The sequence below is a fragment of the Pholcus phalangioides genome, unplaced genomic scaffold, assembly GCF_987345545.1.
Source record: "Pholcus phalangioides strain wild (caught in Gottingen) unplaced genomic scaffold, Ppha-v1.0 ptg000007l_1, whole genome shotgun sequence".
In the NCBI taxonomy this organism is placed as follows: Eukaryota; Metazoa; Arthropoda; class Arachnida; order Araneae; family Pholcidae; genus Pholcus; species Pholcus phalangioides.
In genome coordinates this window covers 41,016,762-41,042,783 of record NW_028301600.1, presented here as the reverse complement: position 1 = coordinate 41,042,783, position 26,022 = coordinate 41,016,762, and the positions used below count along the sequence as shown (strand labels likewise).

Here is a 26,022-nt window from a genome sequence, read left to right as displayed (position 1 = left end):
AGGGGGCTCAGCCTCCTCCCCCAATAATTAATGAATATACAATGTAATACACCACTTCCCTCCTGCATAAGGGTTTGAGTCCCGTATTTACGGGTCAAGTGAAAACTTTCAGCCCTCTTAATGTTTTCTTTATTTCGGCGCCTCTGACCCAGAGCACTTTCAACTTCGACGCTACTCTATACTTCTCGTTTTTTTCTTGATGAAATATGGCCAGCCTGAGTAAGTTTCATTGAAAAAGATATCGCTGTAAAACAGAACATTTCTATAAAAAAAGTCGAAACTGCCAAAAAAGGGAAATATCCCGTAAAATAAAATATCATGAGGTCATCTCAGGTCAGCAGAAACTGAAAAATAAATGCGCATGACGTCTCGATGGTTAGTACCTGTGGGCTTCATAGGCGTAAGCATGTCCCCCACAGGGAGGGGGGACAGGGCTCCAGGCTCGGAGTCCAGGATGAATCTCATCATTTTCCGTTTTTTATACTATAATTGTTTACAGGACCGGAGAGGGGGTAGTCCGTGAAAAAATGAAGTTGGGGCTCTGTTTCAAGATGGCGTTAGTTATTGTAAATATTGGGAGGGCTAAAAAAATATTGGGTGGGGCGTTTCAAACACAATGTTTCTATATAGGTCACACATGTCAATACATGGCCCTCTGACCGCGACAAATTACCAACCCACTCAAGTGGCCCCACGAAAAATTATCAAATCTTTCAAGTTGGATCGCCACATTTTCAGACAACGGAACATATCCATATCACTTAAGCGACCCCATGCACATTTCCAAATGACTTGAGCTACTCGCGGCACTCTTTCAGTTCACTCAAGTGAGTCTCGTGGTATATTTGTAGATTACTTAAGAGGCCCGCGGGCAAGCTTCCAGATCACTTGAATGACCCGCGGCATTTTATAGATCAATTTAGTAGATCACATTTTAGTTTTATAGATCACATTTTAACATCAATTTAGTGGTTCTTGGCACATTTTCAGATCATTTAAGTGACTCTTTGCGCATTTCCAGATCATTTAATTGACTATTTGCACATTTCCAGATCATTTAATTGACTATTTGCACATTTCGAGATCAATTAAGTGGCCCGCGACACACTTCCAGATCACCTGAGTGATTCGTGACACATTCCCAGATAACTCAAGTGTGGCTTTGGTACGTCTCCAAATTGACGAAGTGGCCCACGCTCTCGAAAAGGTTAAGCACTCTTGATATAGGTATTAATGCGATGTGACAAATATTGGAAGGTGGGGTGGTCGGGTAAATGGGCTCAATACATGTTTACGCCTATGGTGTTCGAAGATACATCCGGCTTCTACTCTGGTCAACACTAGCTTCAGGAATTTGCGCAGAACCGACCTTTGAGAGTGGGGTGGAGGGGAGAGGCAGGGAATCTCTTCCAGAGAAATTTTGAGTTGCTAACCTTCAAAAATTATTTCAAATTAATAAAAATTCATTACAATTGCACATAAGAAAAAAATGTTCGAAATTTTTTTTTACAAAAAATATTTTTTTTCAAAAAAGTATTAAAGCTATTTTTTAGAAAATCGTCTTAGGAGGGGGGGGGGGTTGCACGGGCCCCCTGTGCTTTCCCCCGAGCACACCTCTAACTATCGCTCAATTAGCAAATCTAGTGAAGCTGCTGTTTGACACCGCCAGACACCGTACGCTTGCGCGTGGTTACACAAAGGTTAGGTTGACGCATGGGTGGGGTAGAAAAAATTAGTGTGATTGGTTTTCACAATTTGCTGATTGCTGTCTCGTGATTTTCCTCAAACGAGTGCACCAGTTCGTATTATTCACGTCATCTCCTACCAACCAGTATCGTCAGAACCAGGTGTAGATCCAGGACGATGTGACGGGAGGGGCGAATTGTATAATTTCGTTTGATCGTCCCGTATTTTACGGAACAGTCAAATTTTCCCATATTATTCGGCTTTTGAGAGGGCCGTTCGTTCCCATCTCTCCCCCCCCCCCTCTGGATCTGCACCTGAGCAAAGGCAGACATCTACAGCTACGAATAGAGTGGAGGCAAGCATCTTCAGCTGCAAATAAAGCTGATGCAGACATCTTAAGCTGCGGATGGAGCTGAGGCAGGCGGGTCCAAGGCAATGTGTCGGAGAAATTATTTATTGTGAAGGTGCATCGGTTAATACCGTATTTTACAGACAGACAAATTTCCCCCTATTATATGGCTCTTGTGAGGGGCGATAGCCCCATCGCCCCTCTCTCGATCCGCACCTGGTCGGAGCCAATGGGGGGGGGGCTATGGGTGCTCCACCCACACTTATTTTTGTAAACAACATTGAGCACCCCTAGAATTTATTCACAATTGAGAATTCCATGCTTAAATACCAAACTGAGCAAGTGAGCATCCGCAGCCACAGGTCTAAAAATCTTCCGATGCCTATGCTACCAATTATGCAAAATGTATTCACATGACCAATCTTTTGATATCGAGCTTGATCGGAGCCAGACAAACTAGTCGTGAATGCCATTTGGACAAGAACTGTTACCACAGACGCCAGCGTGTCAGGACCTGGATTTATCTACAGCGTTGTCAAGTGTCAGAGCTCCAGCAGCAAATCGTCGTATCAGACTCCGTATCCAGCGTACCCTAGATCGATATAAAGCGGCATTGCTCAGCCTCTTTTGTAATTGAAGTATACGTGAAATTTAGTTTTCACTTTCTCTCAAAAACTGGAGCCAATCTTTCAGAAACCATGCCAGATTCTGAATCAGCGTCCCAAAATCACCTTAAAATCCCTAAAAGCGTTGGAATATCTTCGGCAATAAAACCAATGTTAAGCAATTCAAGATTTTCATAGCCCTCTTTCAAATGAACTGAATGTTTAACAGGTTCAAAAGCATACTTGTTTCCATCATATAATATGGATTATATTTTCCATAATATAATAGTACTGCTTCAAGACATTTTTTGACGAATCAATAATTCATAACAGTTATTAATTTAATGATATAATTTATTATTATTTAAAATCTATAAATATGTTTAAAAAGTTCATACAAATAATATTACGTAGTTCTTGAATACGCTGTTACGAAAATTATGTAAATATTCCTTATTTATCATTTATTATGTCATTTTTTCGCCTGTGTGTGTGTGTAAAGTCAACACATTCCTCTGTAAATCTCGCCAAATTAACGACAAACTTAAGGCGACTTGATAAGGACTTATTCTAGTGGCTACAGACAAACTTAGCAAGTTTGGCGACAGCTCCGATAATTTGGTGACGTCATGACGGCAGAGGAAAGAATGGGATCTCATGAGAATATGGGAAAATGTTCTTCAAACATTTCCTTGCCTGCATAAAAGCACCGCCAAAGTGGATCTAGGGAGACGACAAATTGAGTTAAGAAAGAAGAGTTCTCTTTCGTACGCACAAGAAGCCGCATTTGCCGCTGTGGTGGTCGAGTGGTTATAGTGACGGACTCGCGATGCGAGGATCCGGGTTCGAACCCCACAGTGGTGGTCGGCTGAAGTTGGTTTTCTGTGGTTCCCAACTTCAAGGCGCAAATGCGAGCCGATCTCCCCGTTAAAAAGTCTCGCCACAGAGAGCAACAGTCCAACAACGATAAATCATTCAATCAGAACACTTCACTCATAGTTTGAAAAACTGGTGGCAGATGGCAGCACTACACATAACAAGCATTACAGAGAAACAAAAAAAACTTCACGTCAGGTTTCACTACACGTACACGCACATTTCCGCATGTACCGATTCGTTGGGGGTTCCGCGGGGTAGGTGGGGGGGTGCATGTGTGGTGTAGCAGTAGTAGGTAGGGCCTCCAGAAAATGGCTCGGGGATCCATGATGTTCTTAAGTCAGCCACCTCGTTGGGCAATTTGCCTGTTGTGGCGTGGTATTTGTATGTCAGAGGCTCTCTGTTTAGCGTGTTGTCTAGTCACTGCTTGTGAATACGTGTAAATGGCTGTTCTGTAAAATAAATCTGTGTTATTCTTAAATTCTTTCGTGCTTTGTTATCTCGAGTGCTTGTGAGACATTATGCGGAACAATTTGGTGTCAGAGGCGGGATAGTTCAAGGACTTGAATGGTAAAGACCAAAGGGATGGACATGGACGAGATGAGAGAATAACTGAACCAGTTGATGCCTGTGATAGGACAGATGAAATCAAGCATCGAGGGCAGGGGCGTAGCCAGAAATTTCGTTCGGGGGGGGGGGGACCAAAATGACAGAACAATGGATTTGGCCATCTTTTTCCCTTTTTTCGGTCATTTTCTCACATTTCGGGGGGGGCCAGACCCCCCAAGTCCCCCCCCCCTGGCTACGCCCTTGATCGAGGGCATCCAGTCACAAGTTCAGCCATGAAAGATGATGCTATCAGCTCTATTGCTACTGTCAACTCCTTCATCGCAGAAGTCAAGGAAGATGTCACCACCGACGACAACTCCATAGTTGAAGTTAGAGTAAATGCCACCACCGTGATTAAGACATCGCTACTGCCATAGCTGTGGTAAAGGATGACATCGCACGCGCGTCACACTGTCGTCGCTGGAGTGAAAGAACTTCCGAAAGAGATGAACTCCGTCACCGAGAGAATGAGTGCTGTGGAGGGAGCAATGCCCGCAGTCGATGAGAAGCTCTCAAAGAGGATTTTGGAACTTGAAAAGAAAATCCAAGAGCCAACATCTTTCGTACGCTCTGTCAGCCGTAGCTAACGTCAACCGACCGAACATCAAGCCCTCGACGTACGACAGGAAAACACCGTGGTCGATCTATAAAACCCAGTTCGAAATAGTCGCCTCCGCGAAAGAATGAGACTGTGTACCGAAAGCCTGAAGACTGACAACTGAAGACCAGACAGCAGGCGTAACATGGCAAGACTTGCATGGGCATGGAAAGGTTCTCGCAGTTGGAGTATCCCGATTGCCCCCCGGACATCAGGGACGGATTGACCCTACAACGCTTCGTCGATTCCGCCAAGGATCCGGACATCCAGCAGGAGTTGTGTCTGGGAGAATGCAAGGACGTGAAGAGTGCCCTGGTCTACGTTATGAAGTTTCGAAGCAGCTCATCAAGCTTCGAAGAGAGAGTGACGAGTAGTCCGTGGTGCGGTTGCAAAGGACTCTACATCAACTTTCCACCGTTTTTTGAATTCGGATATCTCAATGCATAATGCACTTGGGAACGTGGAATTTTTTTAGTTGGCATCAGGAGACAGGGCAAAAACTTTCTAATTGGTTTTTGCAGCACACGAGGACACTATATAAAGGTTAATTTTTATATTTTAATAACTATACAACCCCTTGCAACATGAATGACATATCTGAGTACTACACGATATTTGAAAACTTTTTCTAATTGGACGTATGCCTATAGGATCAACGGTTCGCCAGTAGAACACCATACGCCCTGTTTGCTATACACTCTGTATATAATCATTGCTTACAAAGGTTTTTAATAGCTGGCTGGCGAAGATATACATATTTTTTCGAAAGAGAGAAAATTCAATTGCCTCTGTGTGCGGACAAAATTTTCTCTCTTTCCAAAAAATATATATCCAGTCAGCTATTAAAAACCTTTGTATGGATAGCGGAGAGTGACGTCATCCTCTGATAATCATTGTTTATCTGGTTGCGTTGCCAATCAGATGCAACGCATCAAAAATTACAATTTCCTCTGCTGATGATTCCATGTCCAATACATTCATAGCTTGAAATTTTACAGACAAAACATTTTTATTTCCAAATTTTTCTTACCTTTAATTTGACACCCCTCCTAAAGCGGCACCGCGTGCCGCCGCATGGATTATTACGATGTGGTTTTCGAGATATAAAAAAAAGCATGCTAAAAGCCAGTTGAGTGGATTGCATTGACCATCAACTCCGAGGGTGCTCGGAACGGGTTTACACATGATGTCAAGCAGAAGCGCCAACATGAAGAAAACATTGAGCGGGGCTTTTCAATTTTCAGCCCTAACGCAGGAGGCGGAATGGTGCGTTCTATTATATATTTATGAATTTGGGGGACTCAGCCCCCTCACAAAATTTACTGGGGAGTGGGGCTCAGATGGTCTAAGCCAGGGCCGTTTCTTGGGGGGGGGGGCAACTGCCCCGGGCGGAAATTTTAGGTGGGAAGAAAAAATACTGTTATAAAATTATCTGATTTTAAAGTTGTAAGGGTGGCAAAAATCCTAGTTATGGCCCTGGACTCAGCCCCCAGGTTCAGGCACCTATGATACCAAGATAAGAACTAGTCTTGCATGCAGCAAGCACACTACCCGTAGATGTGTGTACACCATTACATGGTGCTCCTGTACGTCCATAAAATTACAAGGAATCAGATTTGGGATACAAATATTCTCATTACGTGAGCTACCTTCTTCAACGAGAATGTCGGTGGTTCGGTTTGATGAAGTTCCGGTCTGGTGGAATGCCACAACCTGCCATGTCGAAATTTGTAGATGAATGCTTCTCTGTTTTCGGCAAAATATCGTGTCTGGGTGTTGAAAATGTGTCTTCAGTAGCTTAATGGTAGAGCACTCGCCTGGACAGTGAGAGGTTGGTGGTTTATTTCCCATAGAGGAATGTGAATTTTCTTCCCAAAATTCATCATCTTCACTTGATATCCAGGCAATTGTATTTTGTATAACTGGCAAAGAAGTTCATCGTTACGTTGCAAACCATAGGTGGAGATAGACGTGAAAGTCTGGGGGGCATGATGATGATGATGTCAATTCATATATGCATTATATAGTATATATATATATATATACACCCAGGCACACGCATGAGTTAAGACGGCACTGCCAATGGTCACTGGTTCAAACCAAGCTTGTGAGAGAATGTTACTTTTTTTTCCGATTTTTTGTCGATCATTCTGCGACTTTTTTTCAAACCGTTGTACATGTTGCGATTCATTCTTAATGCTGGTATATAAGCAAATTTAGGCTCACTTATACTAAAAACTGATATGAAGCGGACCCTGAGGGGTGAGCCGTCATAACAAAATAAAAGAGAAATCGCATTGCCGATCAATTTTTTTGAGAGCGTTCCCTCATAGGCGTTGTTTATTAGCATTGTGGTACAGTCAGCCACTGCAACAACATTATGAAGTGTTGATAAATGAAAGAACGTTAATTTAAAGCATTAAATATTTAACAGCATAGGCGCCAACTCAAAATATGATTTCTAAAAATTGAAAAAACCCTACCAACTGAGCATTTGGTATAATTTAGCAATAAGACTCCATTTCATTTGAAGAAATTGCCTCTTCAACTTTGCACATGTGCATTCTGATCCATGTGTTACTGTGGCGAAACTCATAAAAGAAACACACAAAAAAAGCGCATGACACTTAACACCCGAAGAAAAACATTTATTTAAAAAATGCAAATAAAGCTGCAATATCACCAGATTAAATCAAATTGATTGAAGGTACAAAAAATTTAAAAATTATTCATTCATGTAAGTACTTCATAGAAAAATCTTCCTATATACAAGAATAAAATAATTATGTAAAATAAACATATAATACATTTGCAAACCACTGTAACGTAATATCGAAGCTGTGATTTAATATCAAAGAAATCACTAGATAAAATTATGCTGGAGTGATTGTGCGACATTATCAAAAAGAAAAGTTTGAAATATAAAAAAAAATCAATGGTGATTTTTTTGTCAGTCAGAAATAATTGACATTGCATAAAACTCTTTATTTGAATTACTTTTAATTAAAATTTTTGATTCAATCGTTGTCTAATTTTCAACCTTCAAATGCTCTATATATTTTTTTTTTGAGCTGATAAGTTTTTTCACGGTTAATGACATGCATTGAAAGCCAGAAAAATCATTTAAAAAAATATATTCTGAATTGTACTGCTTATACAGGGCCTTATTGAAGATGTTCAAAGCTTGAAAAATAGCACATAAAATAAATGTATTGAAGTAATATTACTTTCCAAATATGTAACTACATTCTTTGTGATTCAAGTGATAGTAAGAAAAAAATTCAGATTGCAAACCTTTACAGTAAAATAAAAAAGAAATGCAAACAAAACATTTTAACAAATTAGCAAAATCACAGCCACACATGCTCTGCACCAAACAAAGAGTTTGTGTACAGTCGACTCCCCCGCCCTGTATTCGCGGAGGTTACGTTCTGGGGGTGACAGCGAAATCCATGAATAACCGAAGCCATAGGTTTTGTTGTATATCTCGTTTACTGAACATCATGAGAAAGAGCAGTGTAACGCAAAGGTATAAGGGAATGTAAAAGAGAGTGCAACGATTGTTGGCGATATTTTCTGGAAGAACATTGTATGTGATTTCTGTTTGCCGTTTCTTCTTCATATCATCAAGTATATTAGAATATGATGACAAGGCTTCTTCTACCAATTTTTCTACATGTGAAGAGTGTACCATAGAGGGGTCTATGTCACGAAAACAATCTACTGCTGATCTGAACGTGCGAAACCCTTCCGCTATGTTACTCATGGTGAACTTGTGTTTCCCCTACTTCTTTATCTTGATCTTCATCTAATACCACTTCAGTTTCAGGAGCAGTCAACTGCATTAATTCCTCCTCTGTTAATACCTCTCAATTGCTATTAATTAGCTGTTCGACTTCCTCTATATCCATACCATTGAACCCTTCTCCACCCACCTGTTTCGCTAACATGATAATGTCTTTTATAGTCTTTTCAGTTGGCTCTGTAGAAATAGTTGTGTCCTTTAGAGCACATTGTGGAAAAAGGTTAATCCTACCCAAGGTGACTCTTTCTCTCTTGGGAGCTGCCACTGCTCTAGTGATGACAGTAATGTCATTAGCAGCACCCGAGTGGCGTGATGGTAAGATGTTCCTCTACCACAGCGTGAAGGTGGTTGTCACGGTCCCAGGTTCAAATCCGAGGGAGGATATAGATAAGATATTTTCCCTAACGAACTTGAGGCGACTGCCAATAGACAGTGCCTTCATTTCCAATCCATCTCATTAATGGCAGTAAATTGCAATACAGCGATATGGTCAGAGTTGGCGTTTGGTGAAGTAGTAGTAGTAATGTCATTAGCGAGCCATCTTAAACATGCAGAACTCAAATTTTGTAAACAAAACACATAAATGACAATTTCTGAATGTTGCAAAAAAAATTCCAGTGAAGGAAAAAAAACCGCAACTATGAGGGACCAACTGTAGTTCATTGGGATATCTACCATCAAAATATAAAATAGAAAGAATATAAATTTATATAAAAAAGAACATAAACCTCACTTCATGTGCAAAGGCAATTCTGAATTTTTATCTTCAAACTGGCTGTGGTAATGAATGTGTAAAGAACCCTTTGCACATATGGAAAGCTGTAAGAAAGGGTTAATCCAAGGCACTCCGTGAAAAATTATGTGATATTCTGTTAAATATTACACCGAAATGTAATCATTCATACTAATTACACAACATACAAAAAAAACATGAATTTATTAATAATCAAAAACCAAAACTGTAATAACTGCCACATGAAATATTAGAACTTCTTTTTCAGCCACTTATTAATCTTGCACCCATACATAATTTAGGTAATGTTTTTTTTGTGCATACCATGATTCACCCGTACATGGTATGAGGATCTAATTTTCAAAGCATTTCTGATCATCTTTATCATTTATTTTAGCTTTCTCTGTTTGGGCTTTAATTCATTATAAAATGCATATTTTAACAACATTGATATAACATAGTTTCTGTTTTAAAATCAGTGATTGATTGATGGAGAATCAATAAAAATTTATTGAATTTTAAATTTTTGTTTTTTTTTTATTAATCCATAAAAATAAGGGAGGAAGTAAAGAACACAATCACTCCTGCTTCTAGTTATGATTCCAACTTGACAAAGTTAAGATGTCAGAGCTACACAGAAACATGTGCATACAGTGACCAAAATGCTGTTGTTCAGAATATCAAAACATATTCCACATGGTGCGTTTGCAACGGCATTCTCATAAAAAGAGTTTTCATCCCTGGATAAGTGAAGATAACGACAATCACCTCCTACAGACTGTGATTGTCATGATGTGTTAGATTGCTCACTGTATATTGCAATTTCTATCTGATAATGTGTTAAAGAAATTGAAGTTTTTCTAATAATTTTGAAATGGAATACACATACACACATCACTGGTTCATCACTTATAAAAAAAGATATGGTATAATGAAAAGTTGACTCATTTCTTTATTGCTGATGAATCAGAAATCTTCAAGAAGTGATAGTGCTCATAATAAAAAAATTCATTTGCACATATCCTCATCAGGCTTACAACGGCATAAATATTTAATCACGACGCTTTACTCATTTAGTTCTAAAAATAGATGGCACAACTAAAAATTCACACACAACACTAGATATGCATTCAATCTATTAGGTACACATGCACACTTCCAGCACAACTCATTCGGTATTAAATTGCCCATGGTGATAGACTGGAGTTGAGTTTGATTTGAAAGTATGTACATAAATAAACATTTGTCATCTAAATATGCTAATATAATGAAAACTATCAAAATCGCTGATACAATTTAGTTTAATGATTGATTTGTACATGGGATATCAGCCTGAAATTCTATTCCTTTAAATTCCAATTACACAGAACATTTCACACATTGTTTGAAAGAATACATTAGATTTGCAAACATTTAATCTATTTTGTTGCATCAGTCATTTTCTGCATGCTAGAGCTAATTAGACTGGGACCAACAGTTTGTTGCCATTTTGAATGGTGTTGTTTGAAAGTTTATTTTCATGTGTCTTGCTGAGAGGTTGGCACATCAACCCCTGAGGGGGAAGGACTTTCTGCAGTAGCATGGTGTTCTGCTGATAGTTTAGATTTATACTTGAAAATATGATGAAAGTAGCTGTCTGAAAAATATTATATTAGTAAAACTAAGTTTAAAGTTGGCTTTTGTATATATTTAAAATGTGATATTTGATTTGCTGCTCTTGCCAGCAAAACTTGACTTTTTTTTATTGGTAAGTTGGTAATCTGAATCATTCAACTATTTTTTTATGCACACACGAGGCAAATTAGATACTTTATCTAACAGATTTTGATTTCTGAATTAAACCTGGGGTTACTCAGCCCCATGTTCAAAACATTGTGAATATTTGAATGCCCCGCTACCAACACCACTGTTTCAAAGAGCTCTTCTCTCATGTCATAAAATTCAAAGTTACTCTTTAAACCTATTTAACATGTTACCTTAGTATTTTTATTCAGAGCGGTAACTACTTTATTTTCTTTATTATTATTTTCAATGACATCAACTTGAGAGATTGGTGTGGTTAACCCAGGAAATGTTTGGAATTATAGTTTTCCACTTCCTGTAGAATTTTATTCTTACTTACGACTACAGCCTTCTTTCATATCATACCATTAAAATAAAAGCCATGTTTTTTGGAGACTAAAATTCATTCATATACTAACAAAAACTGAATGAACATTTTTTGTAAAAATCTAGCTCTATATTTTGACTTGAAAGTAAATCTACATAAATACCTTCACCTAAAAATTCAAATTACACACATTCATACTTAAGTTAAAAAATATATATATGTACAAGGTGTTCGTAATTCTAATAAAACTACTCAGACTCATTTGTAGCTTGATTCAACAACCAGAATAGCATCAAACTTGGTAGACAGACTAATGTAGACATGGGAAGACGTATTCTTGCAAAAAACTGTAGTCTTGCCACTGAGAGCAACAGCATCCCCCCACACAATACTTCTATTTTGTATATTTTCATTAAATCCACCGGAGCGAGTGAACTCAACCCAATAAAACTGATGCTGGCTTCTAGTACGCAAGTTATCAAACCCATTTGCTCACCAATAAGGTGTTAAGCGAGATGACTCACTCCGATGGATATATATATATATATATTTTTTTTTTTCTCATTTCACAATAAGATTCTCATTTCTTTTTCTTTTTGTATCCTGTGTATATAATATGGCAAGTGTAAGATAACAGATGAGTTGGCATGGGGGGGGGGGGCTCAATTGCTTTTAAAACATACCTCCATTCTAATATGTGTACATTCATCTTAACTAAACCCAGAAACTTCTCCAACTTCTAATCCCATCTCGTCTGTAATCACCACAAAATTTGTTAATCGCGACAGTACCCAATTGTCCGGGGAAAATATGTTGTAAAAGTTTGTATGTTTTTTTTTTGACACAAAATAAAGTGTAAATAAGTCCAGTGGCAAAGTTCTGGCGTTCATTCATTCATTGCCACCAAACGTATCCCGTTGCCAAGATCTCTTCCAGTCCATCTTCGTGGCAGACTCTGGAATCTAGGCTGCATTGCAGGCCATTTTATAAAAAATTCAAACTGGTAGGCCATTTTGAAGAAATGGCATCCAACAGTTTGGTAGGAGTCATAACCGTTTACAGAAAAACAATAAGTGATAGTCCATGAGTGAATATTTTTCTCTTTACTAGTGGGCCAAATAGGAAAGTTTGTTCGCCAAAACCCCCACCAGTTAACATGTTAAAAAAAAGATTTGTGCTGCTTTGAGTAAGGTTTTTGTGATCTTAATTTCTAGCAGCCAAAACATTTCATTAGAGCAGCAGTATGAGGGCTTTATATTTTTTGTCGTGAAACAGCAGAACAACTTCAGGCATCATGCCATAGCCCATGCATCTATAGATAAGGTGGTATTGGAGCTCACACAAACTCTAGCCAAGGCACCCATAGTTGAGGTGGTATTTTTAGGAGTTCAAACTCTCTACCCAAGGTGCCTATAGCTATCACATATACTCTCAGATGAAGAGCTTGAAAGCAATTTTAAAAAACAAGTGATGAGAAAAAAAATCCTTTTGCTTTTTCCTCCTCTTCTCTGAAATGAATAGTGTTAACCACAGTGAAATTGTAAGAGGAACATATAATGGGAGTTTCTCTTTTTTTCCACTTCTTTTAGTTGATGAAGACAAAGAATAAGTACATGTATTCAATATTTTTGATTTTTTTTTTTGAGATATCAAAAATCAATTGAGAGAATAGGTGCCAATGTAGGCAAAATTTCGATTGGGGGAGCAATAATTCTCTCTGCTGCACCACTGTATTTATACAGTTTATGCATATAACTATGCAATGTTTATAGAGAGAACTTATACATACTTATACACACTTCTGAGGACTTATTCACAATGAAATTCATAATAAAATATAATATTTTTCGGCAGAAAATGTCTCAAGAAATATTGAGAAGAAAACTCACACACACACAATGTCCCAAATACTAAATAAAAGAAGGATACAACTCTCAAACCTCGCTCAAGAGGATCAGTTACATGAAGGCCTCTCGGCAACCACACAGTTTCATTTTGCTCATCAAGAAAAGCAGATATTTTCTTCAGACACTGAAAAAAAGAATAACATAAAATTTTTAAAAAACTATCGTAATTTGTAGTCATTCACTTCTTACAGAATAAATATTTTCATAGAGAAAATCTTGCTTTCTCAAAAATGAGCTTATTTTAATCATTTTTGTTATGGGTTTTATTTATTTAATTTTCTCTTTTATTCCTCTGGTTGTTATGAGGAGTAGCTAAAGGCAATTTCATTTGTACAAGACCTCTTTTTGGAGCTTCTCTAGAGTATGTCACCTCAAAAAAGATTTATTTATATAGCAAAACCATCAGTTTTGTATATGCCATACCTAATAAAGTGAAACTCCTGTATAACAATGTTCAAAGAACCATTATAAAATATTTATTGTTATAGATTGAATATATTAAGTGAATTGGGACAAGAAAAAAAATCACTGCAACAAACTGTTTCATCACATTTCAAAAACAAGCAGTGATTGCCATAACCATAACATTTTTTGGATGAAAGGTTGTGCTCCATATGTGTTTTGAGGGAGATAAGTGACAATTATTGTTCAATATCAATTTTTTGTCACATGCCATTCAGAGATCAGTGTAGTTTCATTAAATATGGTATTTTGACTAACCAAAAAATTCTACTTGATTATCACTTAATAATCCCTATCATCTCTGGAATGCTACTGTGAATATGCTTGAGTTTGAGAAATGTGAATTTTTTATAGAAAATTATACAATTATGAATTCATGCAACTATACAAATACAATGCCACAACAGGCAAAATACCCAACGAGGTGGCTGAGAAAAAGATGCCCATAAAAATATGGATGTCATATATTTCAAAAATACAGCAACCCAATTAAAAATGCAACAATTAAAAATTATAAAAATATTAAAACCCAACTATATATGGGTAGCGTAAGTCAGTACTTAACTTGTTTTCCTACTTCCTTGAAGCAGGAAAACTTCTTTTTAAATAACTCAAACTACTCCTTGTGAGAAATATTTTGATATGGAAGAAAACAATAAGAATATGAAAATGAATTCTTATAAATGGAATAAACTTTAGCTGGGATTTGTTGAATGGTATATATTGGGTTGTTCGGAAAGTAATTTTGCTTTTTTTTATGAAAATGAAAGATGATTTTCTTATAGTGAAAAAATATTTTATTGAATTATATATTGTCCATTCTGGTCCAATACCTTTTGCCCTCTTTCTGGCAGTAGCATGATTCCACGCTCATAAAAGTTTTGTTGTTTGCTGGCAAAAAACTGATCCAGGTGATTTTTGACCTCCTCATTTGAAGTAAAGGTTTCATCGTCTAAAACATTTTGTAGAGACCAGAATAAATAATAATCAGGAGGTGGCAGATCTGGAGAATACGGTGGGTGTAGCAGTATATCCCATCCAAGCTGTAAAAGCTTTTGGTAAGTTACCAAACTTGTATGAGGTCTCGCATTATCTTGGTGGAACACTATACCTTTTCTGTTTAAGTGAATCATTCAATTTGTCCAGCTGATGACAGTACACTTCAGAATTGATCATTGTGTTGTCTGGTAGAAGCTCAAAAAAACCTTTTTACTTTTTCTTTTTTACTCCATGATCTCTTGTGTTTATCATTGTTGTAGACAACCCATTTCTCGTCCCCAGTGATGATGCGCTTCAAAAATGGATCATTTTCTTGACGTTTGAGAAGCAAATCACAAACGTCAATGCGACGGCACAAATTTCTTTCCGTAAGAACATGAGCTGACCCATATGTCAAGCTTTGAGATTAAATCTAGGCGTTTCAAATGATCATGAACAGTCGAATTTGATAAATTTAATCTCTCAGCGATCTCACGAGTGGTTGTTCGCCAGTTTGTATCAATTAATGCCTTTACTGTGTCTTAATCAGCTTCAACCTTCCAGAACTTGGTGCATCTTAAACATCTAAATTCCCAGATCGAAATTTTGCAAATCAGTTTTGGCACTGGCGTTCTCTCAAAACATCTTCTCCATACACATCGGATAATTTTTTTCTTGCTTGAACAGCATTTTTACCTTTTCTATAGTAAAAAAGTAAAATATGCCAAAAATGCAGCTTTTCACTTTCCATATTTGAAAGGGCACCAACCAAAAACTACTGCGTAGAATCAATCAAACTTTTTCACAAGCAAGCCTTGCTATATCAGCTGTCAAAATATATAATGATTATGCGGCTTAAGTGTGAAGTTGGCTGTGAAAAATACAATAAAGTCCTCTGTTGGAAAAAACGAAATTACTTTCCAAACAACCCAATACAATATACAAATAAAAGAAAGCAGTATATGGTACTGTTAAAAGTATGAAAAATAGAGGTTATGTGTATCAGGAATAGGTAGAGACTTGAAAAAATAAAAGTGATAAACATTAATATTGCATCATAAAAGAGATGAACACGTCACTCTAGGATATGCATTAACAAGATTGTGACCCACCCCAGAGGGCATATGCTGGTTCATTTTAAAATAATTTAAATAAGTCCACATACAATCAACTGTCAATGATACCATAAATATTGAATATGACAAATTCTCAATCTTGAATTTTAAAACAATGGCAATCCATTTTGAAATGTTTTTATAATTTAATAGCATAAATTTTGTTTGTCTAAAAAACTAACTTTTTTGACAATCTTTAAACTGAAAGTGTAAAAGTAATGAGAACAGGTAACTTAATTACCTTCTGGTAATGTGTTTCCAAACAAAAATATATGATATATGCAGTAAGGCAAGCAAAACAGCCTTCACAAAATGTCCTTCCATTAGTTTTCTCAGCTTCTGCATATATCCTATTCAAAGTATTCACCATATGCTCAAAACTGTGATGATCAATCTAGAATATGAAGAGAATATATATTTCTAGAGCTAATGAAACTTTTTTGAATTCGTTTTTGAATGAGAATAGAAGTGTCATACAATTCTCTTTTCCAAAATTAATAATATCTTTGACAACTGCTTGAGAAAACCATAACAAACTTAACTGGTTTGTTTGCCTGTTGTTTTTTTTTCTTCTTTGCATAGACTAACAGGACATGTTCTCAGGGCCCACAAATTTCCAGGGGCTCTAAAATAGGCTGTCTTTTATATGTGTTTTTCTCCCTTTTAATAGAATATTACAAAAAGTGGAATTGTAAATACCGTGTAACTCAGATAATTCAAACATGGTTAATTGAAATTTTTGGGTAATTTGAATTTTAGGAACTCCCCTTGAGTTTCTTATTCAATTTAATGTTGAAATTACTTGTTTAATTTGAAGTTTCTCCCTAATGATTTGGATAATTTGAAGTGTGATATTCAGATGTAGCATATGCACAATGTCTCTTTTCTCAGAATCCCTAGCAAATTCTCTAAACTTTTAGTCATCCCTTTGTTTATTCTGTCATTTACTGACCTTTTCCAGAATATGACATGTAGCCAACATTAAAAAAGTTACAATCAACAAAATCTGACCTTTTTTTGCGGCTCCAAGTAAGAAGTGATGATTTCAGTTCTACACTGACTTTTGTCTTTACCCGAGCTGCTGGAGTTTTACCGGATCTTGTATGATTTTATTAGCATCTCATCTCATATGCTACTCAAGAAATATGAAAGCATGTCTGTGGTAATCAACTTCTCTACACATGGAACTGTTAAAAGCTGGAGCACTGTAATCCCAGTCACTTGTCTGGTGAAAATGTTTGGAGATTCATGCCTTTCTAACATCATTGTTCTCTTATTTTTGAATATCAATGTAGCTCTCTCTCAGCAACATTTTTCTCTGTCCTAACGAGATTTGTGAGCTTATTCAACTCCAGAAAAGAAGAAAAATTGTGGTGGACTTATGGATGTGGTTAAAAAATAGAAAATAAAGTCACATTCAATCTTCTCATGAAAAGAACAAAAACAAATATAAGAAAGTAGCAGAACTATTATTTACAGCAGCTACGGATATGTTGAAAAAAAAAATTGGCTGAAGCTCCAAAATTACATCTTTCATTCTCTAAATCAACCTGAAGATTTTATACAACGTTTAACAGCATCAGGGAAAGAACAAATGGAAATTAAAAATTTACTAATGAGATAGTTTTTATGATCCTTCAAGTTTTATACAAACATTAATTGCAATAATGAGGAAATTGGCATAGTAAGTGCCTCATTCAATTGATTTTTATATAATTATTAAGAGTTTTATGAAAGTCTAATCATCTCATATGGATGAATTGGATAATTTGAATTTTTGATAACTTCAGCTTTATTGCTGTCCCTTTCAGCTTCAAATTAACCAAGTTCAACTGTACTCATCTCTAATCACACATATGGCTGAATTTGTTTATGTCTGAAGACGTAGTTTGACTGAGATTTATATTGCTAAGTTGAGCCAAAAGATATTTCATAATTTCCAATAGACAATCCCAAGTACAAGGCCTGTATAATATCATGGTTGTTTACATTACAAACATTCAAGTTAAATTTGCATGCTAACTTCATTTATTAATTCTTGTTCTTAAATATAAAGAATGAAATGTAATTGATCGGAACAAAAAAAGAAAAAAAAAGGGTTCTGTTCTGCTATGTGGATGGTCTATCTACTTCCACTCAGCATATTAACCGTTTAAAGGCCGAACTATGAACAAAGTCACTTATTGTTTTGAAATTTGGAATTCGGGGTTCGTTTGCATGCTTATACATAGATCAACTTTGAAATTTGAAGAAAAATTTTCTTTTCTTTGATGGAACATCGGCACTTGGGGCGGTGAAAGCGAAAAGTAGTATCACCTATATTCTCACGATTATTTATTTCTGGAGTACAGTTATCACATGAAATTTTCTATTTTCTACTACAAATTCAAATTCACACATACTGGCTTTTTCTAATATAAAAATGTGTGTGTGTGCAGAAAATTCAAAATTTTTTCTAATGTCAGTGATAAAAGAAATAAAACATATATATTTGTTTGTCACATTGGTAGCATTTATACACATTTTTGGCAAACCGCACACCGTGCTTGCATCACAGACACAATATAATGGCCATCAGATGACATGACATTTTTTTCAGTTGAAAATGTGGAACTGGATGAATAATTAACCCCTCTTTTGTTTGTAGAAAGTTCATTGTCACTTCTTTTTGGAATTCCAAATGCGAAATACGATCCGCTTCTCGCAACTCTGAATGAACTATCCAATGTGCTATAATGGTCATATGGCAAATCTTTTCTAATGGAATCCAGAGCCAAGGGTTTGATAGGGTTCTAAAAATAACTTTTTTATCCCATGCAATCATTTCTTTTTTTCGGATTGCTCAAAACTGTTTTGCCTTTTCTTGAAACTTGAGTGTTACACTTACGTTTTGCTCCTTTTTTTTTCTGCCCTACATCTTTTGAAGAACAAATTTCAGGAGTTTTCTAACACCTCATCCTCATTGTTGCAAAATTACCTAGCATTTCATATAAACAGTTGGAACGTTGGAACAGTTGATACTAGATAATTTTCAACAATATCATCTTTATCCATGATGTTCATTTTCATTAGCACATAATTGGAATATATTTACATCCTCTAATTTGGAATCTGAAAGTGTTTCTAAATATCTTACAGCCTCTTCTGATGTGAGATATCTTTTGATATGGTTACACTCAGCTGAACACAACAAGGCTATCTAGGATTGTTGAACTTGGTTTGATTAGTCTGCAGTTTGCAAAAAACGTACATTTGTAAGAATGCAAGAATAAAAAAATACTCACCAAATATAAACAATCCACCCCAGAGAGCACATTATATTACCCAGAATTAGCCCCTACACACATGTCGAATGATGACAACAACCTGAGGTTCGAACGGAAAAATCGAAGCAGTGCACTACACATTAGATATCCCTAGAATCCCGCTCACTTGAAAGGCCAATGTTCCATAAATGGAACATGTATATTAGAACGCGCGTAGCTCTTTAACGTTTAACATTTAACATTACAAAGAAACTAATTGATTTACTTTGATTGATATATTAAGTGGTAGAAACACACAAAATAATTTTCAGTTTGCTTCAAAATTGAAATTTTGGCAAATTTTAATCAAAATGAGGAAAAATACCCAGAAAATGTCAAATTTCAAAGTTCTGTCAAAAATATTTATATTAACCATTACAGCAGCAATCTCGAGATATCTCGTCAAACCTGATCTGCTTTATTTTGGTCACCTCGAAATATGTCGGGTTCTTAACATGCTTTTATTTCCAATGTGGCAGTTAAAATGTGGATCACGAAAATTTTAAAAACTTCTTAAAAGGTTAAATGGAAGGAAATGACAGAACTTCATCACTTCTTAGCATACTTTTGTCTTGAATGTTGGGCCATTGAAAGGCAGATATAGTAACAATTCTTCAAAATTTTCCTTTTCGATGAGTCTTAACTTTGGTTAATTCACAAACAAAAATTAATTTAGTGGGGTTGACAAGAACCCAGTAAACCGCCTTTGATTCTGGAATGGTTTTAACACTATATCTATGAAGAGAGTTTCATTTTCTTCCTCTATTTCTTTTAGGTCTATAGAAGCAACTAGTGCCGACTCAAAAACTTCAGTAATTGCTTCAGTTTTGTACCACAGTTGATGAAGTCAATGCAAGTAGGTGGGGGTTAAGTGTGTAATTCATTGGATTCCACTTCCTTCACTACAGGAAAAATGTGGGAAAAGTGTAAAATTTTAAAGTCCTATTCTCCCTGAAGAAGTATCATAATTGTATTAAAATGACAGATTGAATAATAAAAAAAGAAGAAACTGACACTATATAAAATATTGATATTACATCAATTCGAACTTTCAGAAATAGTTAAAAAGTAAAGAGTGTCACAGGTAGCAACATGATTGCAAACCAAACTTCTCAATATAAGGCCTGTGATACACATACTACTAAGTAGCACAAAAGCAAGCCACTTTTGAGCATATGCAACTAATGAGATTTTCACAAAAGTTGCCAATAATCTTATTGGTTGCACATGCTCAAAAGTGGCATGTGTATCACAGCGCCTGAAGTTTTTCTGTATACAGGGTGATCCAAAAGTCATACAACCCAATGCAAAATAATTTCTCAAATTCTGGCCTATAAAAGGTGAACAACACTAAACGTGGCTCTACTTGAAATGTCAAAACTTTTCATGGGTAAAAAAATGTAAAAAAAAACTGCAGCTGAGTTCTGACATGAAATGCTTTAGGCGACATTATGACATTACAGAGAAATAGTGTAATTATTTAATAGTATTTAATAGACAAATAATCAAAAATACATACTAATCCTTTCAACTCAGGTGGAAATTTTGTCTGAAATTTTACATTAGTTCCTTCAGAGTAATCTCTTTGAATGAATACTTTTCTACATTTTGCTGGGCCATGTGAGAATTCAAGGTTACTCTGAAATGAATGAATAGCAATGACAATCATTAAAAAAGACGTAGGGGAAATAGAACAAAACAATTATCTGTCAATATACCACATTGTTCGGCAATCTGCCAAGGTGTTTAAATTTTGAAAACATAGTTTTTGGAGCAGTCGTTTACAAAATGTGCACAGGGGCAATGGCAAACATTTTCAGGGATGTCATGGCCAGCTAAGAATGTTGATGTTTAATGATTATTGCCATCACTAGAGCAAGGAAGCCACGAATGCTAGAAGTTTGACATATCAGAGCTCACTGATAAACATTTTCCAGAAAAGGCAAATAAATTAAATGATGAAAATTTTAGCAACATTGTTTTCGAGCTCATCTAACAGCTTTCAATAAAAATTTGTTTTAAAAAAAAAAAAAGCCAAAACATTCATGCCATTAGAATTATAATCTAAGAAAATGAGACCAGAAAAGACAGTCAAACCCTAATGCCGCTGTGGTGGTTGAGTGGTCATAGTGACGGATTCGCATCGCAAAGATCCGGGTTCGAACCCCACCAGCGCCACAGTGGTGGTCGTCTGAAGTTGGTTTTCTGTGGTTTCCAACTGCAAGGCGCAAATGCGAGCCGATCTCCTCGTTAAAAAGTCTAGCCACAGAGAGCAACAGGCCTACAACGTAACAAATATTCAATCATTACACTTCACTCACAATTTGAAGTATAGATGGCAGCACTGAAATATCAAGCACAACACTAGCTACACACTCAGACTGTTAGGTGCACTCACTTTGTTCCAGACTCTGCCACGAAGCTGGGCTGGAAGAGATCTCGTCAACGGGATAAGTCCGGTGGCAGAGCCCCTGGCGTTCATTCATTCAGTCAAACCCTAATTTAATGTCACCAACTGTCCTGAAGAATTTTGGCGTTACATAGGATCATGGTTGGAATAGCATTTCAGAGAAGCTGCATTACATAAACTCACACTTTTATACCAACAACTATCTCAGTGTCATCTAAGTGTGAGAATATAAGTGTTCTATGAATATAATAACCTATTTACATGTATTCAATTTTAATTTCAGAAAAGGACGCGGTAGCCCAGGTCGATAAGATACTCGCCTAAAGTACCAAGGATGTTTAGAGGTGGCATGAATTCAATACCTGGTTTGTCCTTGTCAGAAAACTTACCTGACACAGGGGTACAACAGAAACCGTGACATGACCGCAGAAACAATTGCTACCGCAGGGAGTCCCCTATCGAGGGGTTAGTGCACCAACCTCTCGATGAGTATAAAAAACAAGCCTGCCGTTCGGAATCGGCAATAAATTGTAGGTCCCTGTCTAATTAGACCTCGTGTGCAGAAAATTACTGTGGTGCGATAAAAATGATCAAATTTCAGAAAAATTTGTAAAATTGTAAACACTATACTATCACTTGAATATTTCTCGATATAAACTTCACAGCATTGTGTGAGTCACCACATCCTGGAGCAGAGCTCCTATGCTAGGACCTTTTGTGGGCCCCAGGTTACAGGGCATGGGCCCCTCTATGGTTATCAAATATATATATTGCTGTCCCGCCCCTAGAGGCATACAGCGGGTCCTGAAGTCCAACATTTCAATCAATCCCTCTCAGCACAAAGAGATTGTGCCCCTCTATGGTTAATAAATTTATAGCATCAAAAAAACAAAAAAATATGAGAATCATCACATACCCCTGTGCCGTAGCTGTGTTAGCCCTACTTTTGTGGGGTTACACAGAACATACATACATACAGAAACATACATTTACTTCTGAAATAATTTTAATTCTAAATAAATTTAGCGACGTCTTTTAACTGCACAAAAAAATAGGCAAAGGAGGAAAATTGTGCCATTGCTTTTTATTAATTTCGTAATCACAAATTCCCAGTTTTTCAGATATTGAAAGAAAAACACATTTTAACATGATTGAATCAGATGGAGAGAGATGGTTTTTCAATGACTACCCATATCAATCGAAATGTAATGACCAGCGAGTAAAAATGTGCACTGTTGTTGGCATTAAAACAGGTTTTTTATATTATAATCTCTATATGGAAGATTTTTTCATTGAAAATTTGTGGTGCTAAGCAGGGTTGGCAATTTAATGGGGGAAGCTATAACAGGGTTCGACTGTAGTTACATTTACTACAAACAATCAAACTCTCTGGCTTGCTACAAAAGATTAAATAGAGAGTTTAAGTTCAAACCCAGATTTTGTGTTTATATCACTTGTTTTTTCTATTGTATTGAATTTGAAATGTAATTTGACTGCCACCTATCTTCAACAACAGAAAACTGAAAAAGGATTTTTTTTCACTCCCGCAGAAAGAGAGGCATTTCCTAGACTATTTGCACAGCCAAAGGGTTAATGATCAATCAGTCCTTACTTTTGAAATCACCCTCATAGTTTGTGAGAAATAGATGACAAATAATTTTTAGGCAGTTGTCTTGAAAACATCATAGCCACCCCATACAAAAATATTTTTCTGAAGCTCGCTACTTGGCGGAAATGCCTATAATTTGTATACACACTTGAAATTTTAACCAGATCTCATTTTCATGAGCCCCCACCCCGTCTTGTAGCCGTGCTTCCTCTAAAGTGGATTTGTAGTGTGAAAAACAAAAAAATGATAAGTATCATCCCGGGCTTCACTAGCCCGGGCTGGGCCCCCCACAGCTGGGCCTATGCGTTAAGACATAGTTTCCCAAACTTTTTGTTCCATCGCTCGCTCATTCAAAACTTTTCTCTTCTCATCACCCCTCAACTCAACCCAACCCATAAAATCCTATACAAAACCCAAAGCTTCTACTGCCCACCTGGACCATTCCATCCCCCCCCCCCAAGAGGGTGATAGTGCCCACTTTGAGAAACACTGCATTAAGAGAAAGCACTTTTTTTTTTTTTTGGTGCATCAATGGTAAAAAATTATTGGAAATGTATATCAGATATTGATCACTTCAAAACATGTTTATTACCGAGCAAAAGAAAAGGATCATTTTCATCATTCCTGTTGTATTTAACTGTTCCTCAACCTGGAATGTATGACTTGATTTTTCCTCATTTTTTTTACACAATACCTATTGTAACATTAATGAAAGAATCAAGAGATCAGCTTGATTTATTGAAACATAAATTTCGGTCTCTTTAATTACGACAGTATGGAATTACAGAAAACAATTGGAGGAATCACTTTAAATTTATCGAACACTTTGTATCATTTTAAAAGATGACAAACAATACAACAATTTTACAAATATATAATATCAATATGCAAGCAAGAAAAGAATATTGATCTCACTTCTTCAGCCGCCATCGCCAAAGTTTGTTGTTTACCAAATTATTTATTTCAGCATCCAGTTCTAGGAGATGATAAACGGAGCTTTCGGGTTGAGGAGAAACAAGTGCCCCGCCCATTTTTTTTCTCAAAAATCGAAGTTCTGATGACGTCATCGTTACATTCAAGCCACCACCCCGCCCCCCCTTCCGCGTAGAACTGCTGTGAAAACAATTGTGACCATATAGTCCATACTTTCCCGGGACATTAACGTTCTTAGGATGATGTCACTCTCCGCTATCCATACAAAGGTTTCTAACAGCTGGCTGATGCGAAGATATATTTCGGAAAGAGAGGAAATTCAGCTGCCTCTGCGGGGAATTGAACCCACGTTCTTTCACTTTCCAGATGAACAACCCTAGACTACAGAGACTTTTCTCCGACCACTAGACTACAGAGGTAACGAATATCTGAATCTTCCCTAGGAGCTCGTGTGCACTCAACGGACCGTACATGGACGATCAGACCCAACTCAGGCCAAAGCTTACAACTGCTGACAGTGCCACCAAATGACGACTTACCCGATGATGATGTCACTCTCCGCTATCCTTACAAAGGTTTTTAACAGCTGGCTGTGCGAAGATATGTTTTGGAAAGAGAAAATTCAGCTGCCTCTGTGTGTGTGTGTGTGTGTGCGTGCGGGAAATCGAACCCAAAGAAAGACTGAGACATTCGTTGCCTCTGTAGTCTAGTGGTCTAGGGCGTGGGTTCTATTTCCCGCAGGGGCAGCTGAATTTTCTCTCTTCCCAAAATATATCTTCGCACAGCCAGCTGTTAAAAACCTTTGTATTAACGTTGTTTCCCATACTTTCGGTCCCGACTTTTTCAGAAAAATGACCCGTTTTCTTCTGTATCTTTGGCGAATTCCACTTGATTTATTAAACTTTAATGAAATCAAGAATTATAATTATTTTTCCCTCTTATAAATTATGTTATGATAATTACGACTCTGTGAACATGAATATTTATGGAAGACTGTACTGATTATATTTCATGGACAAAAATATCGTATATCGGAATTCCAAATACAGTCAACCCTCGGTTTACGAACTCGATTCGTTAATGAATTCCGTTCGTTATTGAAATAAAACGTTTTAAAACATGACAAACATGTGGGATGAATATTCTTATTTATAGTCATAATTATCGTAACATAATTTACGAATTGAGAAGATAATTTTAATTCCTTCACTTACAAGCTATTAACAAGAAATTCTGATGATTTCTATTTGACGAACCAGGGATAAATATGGTAACATTGTCTTAAGCTAACCGCACGTTTGAAAAAAGAAAAGAAGTAAAAGGAAAGAAAAAGTAAAAAAAAAACAAAACGAAAGGAAAACAGTATAATAGATAAGCAGATAATAGAATAGGTACGAAGTGGATTTCTCTATTCATCCTCACCCAACGTGTTCTCTTTCGCTCTTATGATGTATATACATCATGCGTGCAAAAAAAATCATGCGTGTAATAGGAATATAGAAATAAACGGAGGTAAAAAGTATAAATTAGTTTCGTAGGGTTACGACAAAGCTTCGCGATGATGAGGAAAGAGAAAGAAAACAGAGAGAACTGACGTTTGGGCGCAATATTACGTCCTTGATTGTAACGTGGTTAATTCTTGATTTCAATAAAGAATAAAAATTCAAGTTTGCTTCGTTGAAAATACGTGAAAAATGGGACATTTAACAAAAAATTCGGTATGATCAAAATTACATGAAAATACGGGAATGTCCTACGAAATACGGGACGTAAGGTAACCCTATGAAAGAGTGAATAATCTAATGCCTGATATAATCTCGAAAAAGGCAAATAAAAGAAAAACCACGAAATTCCTAACCTCTGATTGATTTGATTTGAATTTCTGATCTCTCTATTCATTTTGGCACAAAATAGGTGCTATCTGCAGAGAAT

At 36.6% G+C, this 26,022-nt stretch overlaps 1 protein-coding gene across 2 annotated transcripts; it reads right to left on the bottom strand.

Annotated features, from left to right (window-relative positions):
- Positions 1 to 7,359: 7,359 nt before the first annotated feature.
- On the bottom strand, positions 7,360 to 24,200 carry LOC149085294 (golgin subfamily A member 7-like). 2 transcript variants are annotated; one of them, XM_089233229.1, is made up of 5 exons: positions 24,073 to 24,200; positions 20,658 to 20,777; positions 16,075 to 16,227; positions 13,301 to 13,402; positions 7,360 to 10,090 (listed from the first exon to the last, which is right to left on the bottom strand). In XM_089233229.1, the coding sequence occupies exons 1-5, from the start codon at positions 24,085 to 24,087 to the stop codon at positions 10,049 to 10,051; spliced, it is 432 nt and encodes a 143-aa protein (XP_089089355.1). In that variant the 5' UTR covers positions 24,088 to 24,200; the 3' UTR covers positions 7,360 to 10,048. The 2 variants fall into 2 exon arrangements, with proteins under 2 accessions (XP_089089355.1, XP_089089354.1); XM_089233228.1 differs by lacking the exon at positions 24,073 to 24,200 and adding an exon at positions 23,750 to 23,850.
- Between the last annotated feature and the right edge of the window lie 1,822 nt (positions 24,201 to 26,022).

Excerpts from the sequence above, each read along its gene's own strand:
- LOC149085294 (XM_089233228.1), bottom strand. The coding sequence starts at position 23,779 with ATGATGAAAATGATCCTTTTCTTTTGCTCG. Across the intron at positions 20,778-23,749 it reads TGATCCTTTTCTTTTGCTCG|AGTAACCTTGAATTCTCACA; the intron begins GTAATAAACATG and ends CATTCATTTCAG. Across the intron at positions 13,403-16,074 it reads TGGAAACACATTACCAGAAG|TGTCTGAAGAAAATATCTGC; the intron begins GTAATTAAGTTA and ends TCTTTTTTTCAG.